Source organism: Lontra canadensis, unplaced genomic scaffold (genome assembly GCF_010015895.1).
Source record: "Lontra canadensis isolate GAN:19392208 unplaced genomic scaffold, GSC_riverotter_1.0 scaffold58, whole genome shotgun sequence".
Classification (NCBI taxonomy): domain Eukaryota; kingdom Metazoa; phylum Chordata; class Mammalia; order Carnivora; family Mustelidae; genus Lontra; species Lontra canadensis.
The window spans coordinates 5,655,386-5,667,969 of NW_022631052.1; the positions used below are offsets into that span (position 1 = coordinate 5,655,386).

Genomic DNA, 12,584 nt, shown 5'->3' on the forward strand with positions numbered 1-12,584 from the left:
CTGTTGGTGGGGAGGACGTCTGGGAAGACCTTTAAAGGCACCGGATTCTTTGGCAAGGACTTTTGTTCTTCCCTCTTTCCTCCTCCTTCCTGCCTGGAATATAGACACATTGGCCAAAGCTGAATAGCAACTTCTTTCCAACTGCTCTTCCATTTTCAACAAACAGAGCTTCTACCTCATGGTCCATCATGGCTTCCCCAGCTCCTGCCCTCGTGTCTCCATTCCAACCAGATGGAAGGGGATAAGGGGAGTGAATGACCACAAACAGGCTACCTATAATCCAAAACTGACCCAGGGACTTGACTGATTGATTCGTTGATTGATTGACTGATTTGGTTCACACAATTTTTTTTTTCTCTTACTTTATGAGTCCCAACATCGAAAGGCGAGGACAGGTCATGTGAAAAATATAAATTTCTGGCTTTTCTTGAAAAATCAAAAGATCTTTCAGTATCGGGGCTGCACATCCACGTGCCCACACCTGCAGGAGCCAGGCTGGATCTGCCCTCATTGCACGACCCGCTTATGCCCTGGAAACAAACCACCTTCACCCTTATACAAATCAGCGTGCAAATAAGTGTGCATGCAGGGGGAAGGCATATGAACCACTTTTATATGCTAGAAATATGTAGAATTACAGCTTTTACTATCATACACGCAAACACATGCTTTAGAAAGTTAATATGCACTTATGCTTAAATATGTGATATTTGCAAAGACTACACAATTTTATGACTCCAAAAAGATCAAGAAAAAAAGAAAGAAAAAAAGGCTGTGTCTCGCCAGGGCAGTTCCCTTCCCAGAGACAGAATTGTGGCTTCACCTCCTAGACACAGACTCCAAGACAGAGATTTGAATGAAAGTCCTTTGTTTGGTAGTTGATGGTCGGGGAGGGAGCAGGAAGACAGAAAGAGAACCAACAGCCAGCTGGGAATGAGCTGCTGCCTGCTGGAAATGACTTTGCCACTTGGCATGGCAGGGACGGTGCCTGGGGCCCACAGCAACACTAAGGGCTGACAAGAAGGTTTTGGTGTTAATTTTTTTAAATCAGGAGAGGGGGGAAAAAAAGGGTCATAGTAATGAGTATAAAGTAGTAAAGCCTGACTGTGTCATATTTATCTTTATGCCAAACACAGTCATAAAATAGGTACATGACTATTATAATAATTATATGACTATGTAGCCTATGACATAAAATATAACATATTTAACTATATGGTATATACTATGTACACACATAAGTTATGTACTCTGTTACACATGTAATATGTATATATGTGAAAGACATGTGTGTTCCAGTCCTGCAGGAGTCATGGGATCTGATACTGATGTGGACAGCTGGGCTTCAGTCTAGCTGGAAGGGTCTGGGAGACTGTGTAGAACACACCTGAGTTGTCCCTTTTCACTGGGGGAAGAAGGATCTGGGCCATTTATCCATCTACTTCATTGTGACACCCAGAGCCTCCCTGGTGCAAGGGTATTGGTACAAAGCCTTTTGGGGGGTGGATTGTGGGGCCACAGCAGTGGGTAGGACCTAAGTGCCCAGGAGATAGTAGTGGGCATTGACAGCCTATCTTATAAACATCTTGTCTGCTAGTTTCTTTCTTTTCCAGAAGTAGTCTATGCATATACAGGTGCGTGTGTGTGTGTTTTATACATCTTTACACAAGTCATAGCAGAATAATGTATACACGTATGAAGCCATCATCAGATACTTGTGATGGTAAAAATAAAAACGTGCAGAATGGGTTTTAAGTCAAATGGAATCATTCTCTGCATAATATTTTCAAAGACTGCTTTTTCTCTCCAACTAATATATGTTGGATATCTTCTCATGGAGTTCTTTTTATGAGTTCAGTGAATTCAATTGTGCAGATAAACCATAGTTTTAAAAAATAATCTTTTAAAAAATTTTAACCAATCCTTGCCTGTTGGACATTTCTATAGATTTGACTTTTCACTATTATAAACAACTCATACTCAAAACTCTCATACACATGTTAAAATTATTTCCTTAACATAAGCTCCAAGAAATGCCACTGCTGTTATTAAAAAAAAAAAAAGTATCCTGATGTGGTTTCCAAATAATCTTTCCAGAAAATTGTACCATTTGGCACAACCTTTTCCTGAATGTCACAAAACGTCCATTTCCCAACACCTCCGCTAACACTGGTTGTTATATTCTTTTTCTATTTTTGCCAAGTGGGAAACTAGGAGCTCATCAATAAAGGTATCTTCGGGAAAGTGTTCCTAAGTATTGTTGTATTTGTAGAAGACAAGAAAATCCATCAAAATATGAGGCTGTCCTGGAAAATGGGAGATCCTGGCCAATTACATGTCCACACTGGGCACAGAGGGTGTGCTGGTTATGATCTGTTCTCCCCCCAGCCCTGCCCAACTGAGGCTGACCTGCACAGACCCCGCCACACGGGATTCCCGTGTTGATCTGTCACCTGCCAGCCAGGTGAAGCCCGTGAGAGGCACTGTCAGGCTATGGGAGGCAGGAGACTAGGCAGTTAGATGTCCCCCAACGGCAGACTGTGGCCATGTCTCCTGTGCCCTCAGCTCCACTCTAAGTAGCCCCAGGCGGCATCCCTTCCCCTTCTACCCGTTTAGGCTTTCCCATGGCTACTGTAATAAACTGCCACAAATTTGATGATTTATTGTCTCTCCGTGCTGAATGCCAGAAGCTGGAAATCAGGATTGCTGGGTGGAAATTGGGGTGTCCATAGGGCCGTGCTGCCTCTAGAAGCTCTAGGGGTGGATCTGTGCCTTCTCTCTTCCAGCCTGGGGTGGCTGCCAGTGGCCCTGGGCTTGGGGCTGCTCATTCCAATTTAAGACGGCGGACGTCTTAAAATCTCTGCTCCATTTCACATCACCCCTCCCCCTTGGTGTCAGATCTCCCTCCCTCTTGTAAGGTCAAATGGGACTGCATTTCAGATCCACCTGGAAAATCCTGGGTAATTCCCTCATCTCAAAATCACACTTATAACCTTAATCGCACCTATAAAGACAGACAACATTTTTTTTTTGCCACATAAGGTAACCTCACATTGCAGAGAGGATGGTGTACATGTCTAGTGGCGGGGCGGGGGTGGGGGGTAACATTTCCCAGCCTGCCAGGGGCTCCCACTGTCACCAGTCCTGGTATCTTTGGCATCTCCTTATTCGGCCCAGGACTCTGGAGCTGGCCCCGCCCTTGAGGAGTCCCTAAGACCACAGTGACATTTTCCCTCCTTGTTCACATGACCAGCGCCTGGGGTCCTTGCCTTCCTTCCCAGACAGAACTCTAACTCTCTCTCTCTCTCTCTCTCTCTCTCGCTGTCTGCATTCAGACACTTCTGGCTGCCTTTAATTTCCTCTGGGTTCAAATCAATTTATTTATCCAGAAAATTTTAAGGACAAACTATAGCCAGGCGCTAAGTTTAGCAGGGTTCTGGGGAAAAGAGTCAGGATCTGTCTTCCTAATGGAGTGAAACCAGAAATAAGCCCCACCCACTGTGACTAGGCCAGGTGAGGCCCACATCTCTGGTGGTCCTGCGGGCCTGTGGACAGTGTCCTTGTTCAGGAAACTTCCAGCTCCGGAAGGTTTTCCCCAATTCTTGCCCTGGTCTGCCTGGGGTTATACGTGATCCTCTTGCGCCCTCTGCTGGTGAATATGTAGACTTGCAGGCAGACCCCTAAGTTAGCACAAAGACCCGCTGAGTGGGGATGCCTCTCCCGCAGTTAGGAAAAGGACAAAGGGCATAGAAAGTCGTGGGACACGACCAGCGTTCAGCAAGAGCTCTAGGAGACAAAAACGTAACACCAGCAAAGAGGAAACATCCAGCTCGACCCTGGCCGTTCCAGGAGCAGCTTCCACACCATACGCCATGAAGGCAGGCTCTGATTTCTTGCTTCCTACGTCCTGAGTGAGCTTGGCTGAGTCATTGCCCCTCTCTGTGCATTAGCTTCCTCATCTGTAGAATGGGACCAGTAAAAGTACCCACATCGCCGGGCCATTGTGAGATTTCGAGGAGGCAGCCCATCGATAAAGCTCTCAGCCCATTAACACACAGAAATATGATTTTTCTTGCTATTATTGGCGACATGGCTGGATTGTCTCCAATCCTCATCACCTCCCTGGAAGGGAGCATCCCTGGCCCCGGTTTGCAAATGAAAGCTGAGATTCCAAGAGAATGATTGACGGTACCCAGGGTCACACAGAAGAAAGGGTCAGCGATGTAATTGGCTCCCAGGATGTCTCCACCATCTATGTCCCTGCTTTTTCTGGAGCTCTGTGTCATCGTCTCTGGATGGGCTACTCCTGGCTGTGATTTTTCTGGAGGTCTCTTCAGCACCGCAAGAGAAGAGGACACCTACCCCCTGGGCAGACGGAGGCACTGTCTACTCCCCAGAGAGAGGTAGGAGGGACCAATGGGCACAGAATTCGGTTTGCCCAGGACCTCCCTGCTCAAGAAATCAGCTGGACTCTGATTTCTGGACAAGTCAAGAAATCAGCTGGACTCTGCAGAAGGGAGTATAAACAAGCAATGCTTCCGGAGGGCAACTGGGATCCTGTATCAAACAAAGCCTTGAAAACGTCCGCACACGAGCTTGCGTAAAATATTTATCCAGAGCAAGGGCTGGCGAACTGTGGCCCTCAGGCCCAGTAGTGCCCACAGCTGGCTTCTGCAGGCTCCACAAGGTCAGAATGCTTTCATATTTTCTAAGGCTTGACACCTAAGCAGAGCGAACAGAATGACACCTGTCTTAGAACCGTTAAGCTAAGTCGAGGCCAGAGGTTGGGCATTGGGCTGGCTGCCTTGTCAACAACATTTCACTGGAACACAGGGACACTCATTCATTTCCATCTTGTCCGTGGCTGCTCACGGTGGCTGAGGTGAGTGGTTGGGACAGAGACCCAAATGCCTCTCAAAGCCCAATGAATTTGCCATTTGGCTTTTTACAGGAAAAGTGTGCCAACTCTGGATTGGGGAGATCCTTACCAAGAAAACCAAAATAGCCAGAAAACAAAAAAAGAAAAAAAAAACAGCTAGGCACACATTTCCATGAAAACTTTTGAAGTCAGACAGACGGTGACTGGCCTGAGATGCTATGCGTGGGGGTGGGGGTGGGTTGGGGGGGAGGATCACAGCAATTCAAGTTCATTCATTTGCCACGAGCAACTGTTTTAGCCTGTTAATGCCGCTCTCTTGTGTGCGCCCGAGGTTGAGATGTCCTTGTGCATGCCCCAGCTGGGGCTCTCAGGAAGCCAACTCGTGGATGGAGTTTAGCACACAGAGGCTTCATTAGGGGGCACTCTTGGGGTGGGGAAACCTGGGATAAGACAGGGAAGGAGCAGGAGGATGATTCCTACTGAACTGCAGAGAGAGACCTTAGCCGAACTTGCAGGAAATTTTTCACTTGATCTTAGCCAAAAGGCCAAGAAGCAATTGCAGAGAATTTTGAAGATGGGCTGAAACTTCAAGGTTGCCCCTAATTAGGGCAGAGGACGCTGAGCTTTTACAACCTCCCACATCAAGCACTCAGTGGATTGAGGCCATGCAGTCAGGTCAAGGCAGAACCTGGGGCAAGGTAGCTCTTGGCAACTGGGAAGAGGCTCTGCAAACAGTCCTTCATGCCAGGGGGCTTCCCACCATCCACCACTGCAAGTAAAAGCAGACACAGGCCATGCCCAGTGAGGCTTACCTTGTAGAGGAGCAACAGTGTTAAACCTGGAGGCAAGCAAATGCTTATGCAATTACAAGCAGCTGGGAAATGTGGAGGGGTGTCCTCAGAGTCAAAATTAGTGTAGATGGAGGTGTCTTTCCGGGCTGAGGTGTTTAAGCTGAGGCCCAAGGGATGAGCTGGACTGTTCAGATGAAGAGTTGAGGGAAGAGCTCAGGATGTGCAAAGGCCCTGGGGTGTTATGTTAGTGTCCTTGGGCTGCTGTAATAAATTACCACAATTGGAGTTGGGGGGCTGCTTAGAACAACAGAAATTTGTCCTCACACGGTTCTGGAGATTAGAAATCCCAAATGAAGGTGTTGGCAGGACCATGCTCCCTCTGAAAGCTGGAGGAGAGGATCCTTCCTCACGTCTTCCAACTTCTGGTGGTTGCTGGCAATTCTTAGCTAGTGGTCACATCCCCCCATCCCCTGCCTCCTGGCATCACAGAGTTCTCCCTGTCTGTGTGTGCCTTTGTATGGTCTTCTTACAAGGACACCAGTCATTGGGGTTAGGGTCCACCCTAAATCGAGTTTGACCTCATCTCCAGATCCTTGACCTAATTATATCTTTAAAGACCTAATTTCCAAATAAGATCACACTCACAGGTTCCAAGGACTTATGTATATTTTGGGGAGAGACACAAGTCTGCCAAAATAGGTGAGAATAAGGCCGCACATTTGAGAAGCAGAGAGGGGCCAGTGTGGCTGCAGCTGAGCGGGTGGGAGCAGTGGTCAGTGGCTGGACCTCGTGGGACCTTGAGGTCAGTCAGGAGATGAACTCCCTTTTCACACCAGCCTTTTGATCCTCTGTACATGAGACAGAGGCATCTGCTCTCAGCACAACTAAAAATTAAGAAAGGACGAGGATGCTGGTCTTACCCTTAGACCATCTTGTCTCAGGCCCCCGGGCCAGGTTACATGGGCACTGGCATTTGGAGGCACCAGACCCCAGAATAAGACCCCAAAGGGCTTATCTTCTTAGAATGGGTTCCATTTTTCCCCAGCCACAGTCTGGTTGATGAATGATTTGTGATGTCTGTTCTGTTTCCAGGTGAATCTTTATGGTTCACTGCCAAGAGCAAGAAGGGCCCCCACATCTCCAGGGTTGGACCCCCAGCAGGGCCAAGAGGTGGGAGGTGGGGGGGCAAGGCTCTGCTGCCACCTGTCACAGGTGAGCTACCTGCTGTCGTGCAGGTGTGGCAGAGGGGGGCTCACAGCTGGTCTCCCGTCTCAAGTTACACTGTCCACCCGTGCCCTGCAGGGTTCCTCTGCAGGCGCCTGGGAGTAGAGGAGATGCTTTTCTGGGGGGAGGGTTCCTGGGGAGATGGGCAGTGACTGTTGGGACCACATGGAAAGTGTCAGGCAGAAATCCACGGGGTAATAGTCTCCAAAACCTTTCTCACCACTCCTACTGCCGGACCCCAGAGAAAGGCTACATGTAGGGGAGGAGCGAGAGGAGCCCAGCTGGAAACTGGCCTTATAAGGGATCTTGAGCAAGTGCTTCCTTCTTCTGGGGATTCAGTTTCCCTGAATGTCAATGTTTAGGAAGGTGGTTGCCTCTCTCCCCCCGCCTCCCGCTCATGTTCTTTCTCTCAAATAAATAAATAAATATCTTTTTAAAAAAGTACTGTATTGGGGCGCTTGGATGGCTCAGTGGGTTAAAGCCTCTGCCTTCGGCTCAGGTCATGATCTCAGGGTCCTGGGATCAAGCCCCGCATTGGGATTTCTGCTCAGCAGGGAGTCTGCTTCCCCCCCATCTCTCTCTGCCTGCCTCTCTGCCTCCTTGTGATCTCTGTCGGTCAAATAAATAAATAAAATCTTTAAAAAAATGTATCAATATTAAACATCCCAAATTTGATGATTGCACTGTGGCTGTATCGAATGTATGTGAAGTGTTTCGGGGTGAAGAGCCACGATGATTGCAAATGGTTTTGTGGTAACAGGAAGACGGAGAGAGAGGTGGATGTCCAATGAGGTGATGTTAATACCCACTGAGGATGGTGAGGCTACACGGGTGTTGATTGCCCTTATATTTCAATTAAATGTGTTTTAAGTTATAGTGGAAAGAGACATTCGGGTGCTCCCAAGTGCTGCTTTATATACACGTTATCATATTGTACTTGGCGCTTTTGCCCTGGGTACTACCATTACCCAACTTTGTAGAGAAGGAAATGAGCTCAGGGACCAGGAGTTTGCTGGGGACCACTTCGCCAGTATGTGGCAAGCCAGAGTCGGAGCCCAGGGCCACGCTCTGGCTCAGGCTTGGGGTTTCATCACCTTTCCTGGAGCCCCTGCTACGCTCAGCCCCCCAGGGCCAGGCCATGCTGTTCCCTGCTTACAGACCTTGCACTTGCTGTTCCAGGCTGTTTTCTGTCCTGGAAAGTCCTCCGTCCTTCCCGCTGCCTCTCGCGACCTTCAAGTCACCTCCAGGAGCTCTTTTTAGATTCCACAAGCCTCAGTGGGGTCCCCCCGGGACTGTACCCCACTTCTCAGAGTGCTCACTGCATTTGTCATGAATTGTCTAATATCAATGTCCCCTTGAGCACAGGGACGGTGCCTGTTTTATTAACTGTGGTAGCCTCAGTACTGGGCACAAGAGTCCCTCAGAGATTTGCTGGACTGATGAAATTAGAAGATGTCAGGGTCCCTAGAAAAGCTGCCCCTGGAGGAGAAACAGCGGGATGCTCGGAAGAGATCAAGGACGTCAGGGAAAAACTGAGGACATCCAAGGAACACGCAGACTTTGGTTAATAACAATGTATCAGTATAGGTTCCATTGTGATAAATGGACCCGAGCCATCTTAACAGCAAGGGAAACTGGGCGTGGGGTCTATGGGGACTCTGATATGTCACAGCTTTTCTATAAACCTAAAAGGGTTCTAAAACAGTGTATTAAATATGTTTAAAAGATATTTTGAAAATTAGGAGGATTTGGGAGGTCAGTATTTGCAGACATGGAATCATCACTCAGGTATTCTAAAGGGCAAAAAGGAAGGCGCAGAAAAGCACAGACTATGCATGCTGGTTTTCACGCGTAGATCAGCAAAGTAAGTTCTGGGCCAAATCTGGCCAGCCGCCTGCTTCTGTGTGACCAATGGTTTTCACCTTTTCAGATGGCTGAAAAAAATGTGAAGAGATGAATACCATTGGGCGACCCGTGATATAAAATGATATAAAATTCAGGGGCGCCTGGGTGGCTCAGTCATTGAACATCTGCCTTTAGCTTGGGTCATGATCCCAGGGTCTTGGCATCGAGCCCCGCATCCAGCTCTCTGCTCAGCAGGGAGCCTGCTTCCCTCTCTCTCTGCCTGCCTCTCTGCCTACTTGTGATCTCTGTCAAATAAATAAATAAAATCTTAAAAAATATAAAAATCTAATTCATGCACCAAAAGAAATTTTGAGAAGGAAGGTGGGCTTCTCATCGTCCATAGGATGGAGGTTGAGACATTTGAAATAGAAAGGATGGTGCCTGAAGTCATTTTAGGTTTCTATTAGTTTACTGCCTAGAAGCGTTTTCCGAAGGTAGTGATCATGGTGGGGCAGAGTGCGTTTCCCTCCTGGAAAGGGAACTCCCCCGGGGTCTAGACACGACTTCCCACAGTCCCCAGCACACTCCTGAGGGCAGCACTGGGTGGAGCTGGCTTTGACCTGCCTGATTATTAATCCTTGGGATTAATCAGAGAGGGAAGCCTGGTGGAGTCTAGGTGTTCCCGGATTATATTTGCTGGGAGATAAAAGGAGGCAGGAGACAAACTGGCCAGGCAGGGGAGCAGAAGACTAATAATAATGTTACAACACAACTGTTTATTAAATGCACGGGGATCCGTAGCCCAGAAGTGGTCCCTCTATCCCCGACATGTGGCGACCATATTTTCCTGGCCCTGCGTTGGGACATGCGGATTGGCAGAGAGCATTTCATTTCTTTTAATACCTTTGAGAGACCTTCTGATTTGTGAATTTCTTTAGGGAAGGCTACGTTTAGTTGCACACTTTAATAAAGGCAATTCATGAAAATAATAAAATTTTTAAAAAGTACATGAAACCAGGACTGGCCGGACAACCTGTACTTGCCCCCTCATAAAAGGCTAATATCCCGGAGCTGCCTTGTAAAGCCTGTTCCATCCCGTCCTGACCAGGGTCTCTGTGTGTGGAAAACAACCCCCTAATTGTCGTTTAATCAAACAGCACTTTCATGAATATCAATAAATATCTGTTGAATAAACGAATGGCATCGAAACACGGTGACCCCTTTCATCATCTACTCTAGGCGTGAGGGGACATTTTTACATGTGTATGTGAGCTTTCCTGCAAAAGACTTTCTGCAGGAGGTGGAGAGGGTGAAATTCGATCTTCCAAGTAACCTATTAAACAAGCAAATCCTCATGTGGGGGGTTGAAGAGTGTCCCCCAAAGCGATCTACCCCCACACCCTAACCGCTGGAACCTATGAATGTGACCTTAGCTGGAAAGCTCTTTGCAGGTAGAAAGTTAAGGATCTTGAGATGATTTGAGATGGACTCTAAATCCAGTAAGAGAAAGGAGAAGGATGTAGATGGGATTCACACACAAGGAGGAAGGCATTGGCACCAGGAGGCAAAGACAGGCACAAGTTAAGGGACCCCTGGAGCCACCACCAGGAGCTGGAGGAGGCCAGGAAGGCTCTTCCCCTAGAGACTACCAGGGGAGTTCAGCCCTGAGGACATCTTGACTTTGGGGTTTCTTGCCTCCAGAACTGTGAAATAATAACATTTCTGTTGTTTAAGGTCACTGCATTTCTGGTAATTTGTCACAGTAGCTGTAGGAAACCAATGAACCTCATAACCCTATCTCTTGAAACTATGGAACACTACTTCATACAGAACAGCTCTGTGCCTTTGAGCAAGCTGCCTTGCTCTGGTTCCCAGGCGACTCTCAGGCAAAACCTCAGACGTTTGTTTCCCGTGAATGCATTATAGCATTTGCAAGTGATGCTCAAGACATTGCTTCACGGCGCCTGGCAGGCTTTCTGAACCTCAGTCTCCCCATCTCTGAAAGGGAGGCAAGCATCCCTAATCCTTCCTCCCTTCCTAGGGCTGCTTTAGGACTCAATAATAAAATAAAATAGAGATGGAGGCTACAAAGTCTTCCAAGTGTTCCCGGGACTCAAACACCCAGCCCGCCACACGCAAACCCCCGCCAATGTTAGGAACCTGCGCCCCCTGCCGGCCGCGCCGCTGCATAGGTTTCTCCGGGCACGGCGCAGCAGCCTGCGCTTGCGCAGAGAAAGCAAGGGCTCAGGCCCGCCCCTTGAGTAGTGGGACTTCTTTGGATCCCTCCGGTTCGGCCACACCTGCTTCCGGGGAGGGCGGGCTGACGGGTGGAGCACGTGATTTTGTTCCGGCTCGCCAAAGATGGCGGCCCCCAGAGCGGGCGCGTGAAAGTTGGTGAGAGACGCTGTCCACCCGCGCTGGAATCTAAACAGTGGGGGCCGTGCGCCATGTCGCGACTGATCGTGAAAAACCTCCCGAATGGGGTGAGTGCAGGGTCTGGACTTGGGAACCTGAAATTGGGCCAGGAAGGAGATGGCTGGAGAGAATTGAGGGGCTGTGGCCCTGGGGCAGGACTCAGGGCGCATTCGAAACCTAGAAGGGTCGAGATTCTCGGCATATCCGCATTTGACAGTTGGGAGAGGGAGATAACGACAGATCAGGGGTTCCCAGCCGGCCCGAGGGTACCTGACTTCCATCCTGACAAGTCTCTTCCTAGGAAGAGGGCCAACACCCCCCACGTGTGCCGAACGCTCTCTCCTGCAGCCTCTCTCGTACGCGCACTTTTGTTGCTGTTCACTCGTCATTCGTTCAGATCCTGCACTTATATTCCTCTACGGCTCGGGAACTTGTTGGACAGGCAAATGGGGAGTATTAGGTTGAGGACCTGCGTTTCGATCCCCAATCCCGCCTTTGGGGCCAGTGGGCATGATTTAAGAAAATTGAGTGCGTGTGAAGAGCTTTAAACAGTTTATCCAATAAGTGGGGAGGGGTGACCTGGTCATACTTGTCTCTGTTTCCCAAGGGACCAGCACAGAACCTGGCACGTGGTAGGCCTTCAATAAAAACATGTGGAATGAATGAGTGAAGAAGTAGCTGCATGCCTGTGGTGTCAGATGACTGGAGGCAGTGTGCTGGAGTGGTTCATCCTTACCGATTTTACTATAACTTTGGTTTGGGGAGCTGTCCCTCACCATCCGTGTGGCCAGTAAGCTCATTCCCAAAACACAAAATGTGCCCTTCGGATGGGATGAGAGAGCTTCTGTACTCTTGAGTCTAACTCCTTAGGAGCTTCTCTCTTTAGAAGGAGGGATATAACACAAAGTTATTTCTGCTTTTTTTGTGGTTTTTTAAACCTTTCTCCCCCTAGCGCCCGCCAGTGGGTTGTGGGAGAGCTATGACAGGATTTTAAGAATTCGAACAGTACCAAAAAAAAAAAAAAAAAAAAAAAAGGATTCAAACAGTACCATGGTGTATGAAATGAGAAGCAAAGTCTTTTGCTCCGTCCTACCCTCTGTCTCTCTCCAGGCAGAACCACCTTCAATGGTTTGTTTTTAGGACTCCTCACGGGTATTACTCCATGTCTAAATGGTATGCTTTCTCCTCCATTTCTTGGTCTGTTTACCCCAGTGGCTATGTGCTGACCCTCCCCCATGAAAGACAAGGAATCACAAACATCTGTTGTTCCCTTCCAGTCTGTTACATTATCATTTTTAATTCTTTCAAAATACCTATTGATCCATCCACCTGCTTTAGGCAATGTCTGTCTCTCTCTCTCTCTCTTTTTTTAAAAGATTTTATTTATTTATTTGACAGAGATCACAAGTAGGCAGAGAGGCAGGCAGAGA

General features: G+C 48.2%; 1 protein-coding gene across 1 annotated transcript in view; it reads left to right on the top strand.

Annotated features, from left to right (window-relative positions):
* The first annotated feature begins 11,109 nt into the window (after positions 1 to 11,109).
* RBM19 (RNA binding motif protein 19) overlaps positions 11,110 to 12,584 on the top strand; it is a 117,035-nt gene continuing 115,560 nt past the window's right edge. The window contains exon 1 of the mRNA XM_032876213.1: positions 11,110 to 11,222. Coding sequence (XP_032732104.1) covers positions 11,187 to 11,222 — 36 coding nt within the window. The 5' untranslated portion in view covers positions 11,110 to 11,186. The remainder of the gene's footprint in view (positions 11,223 to 12,584) is intronic.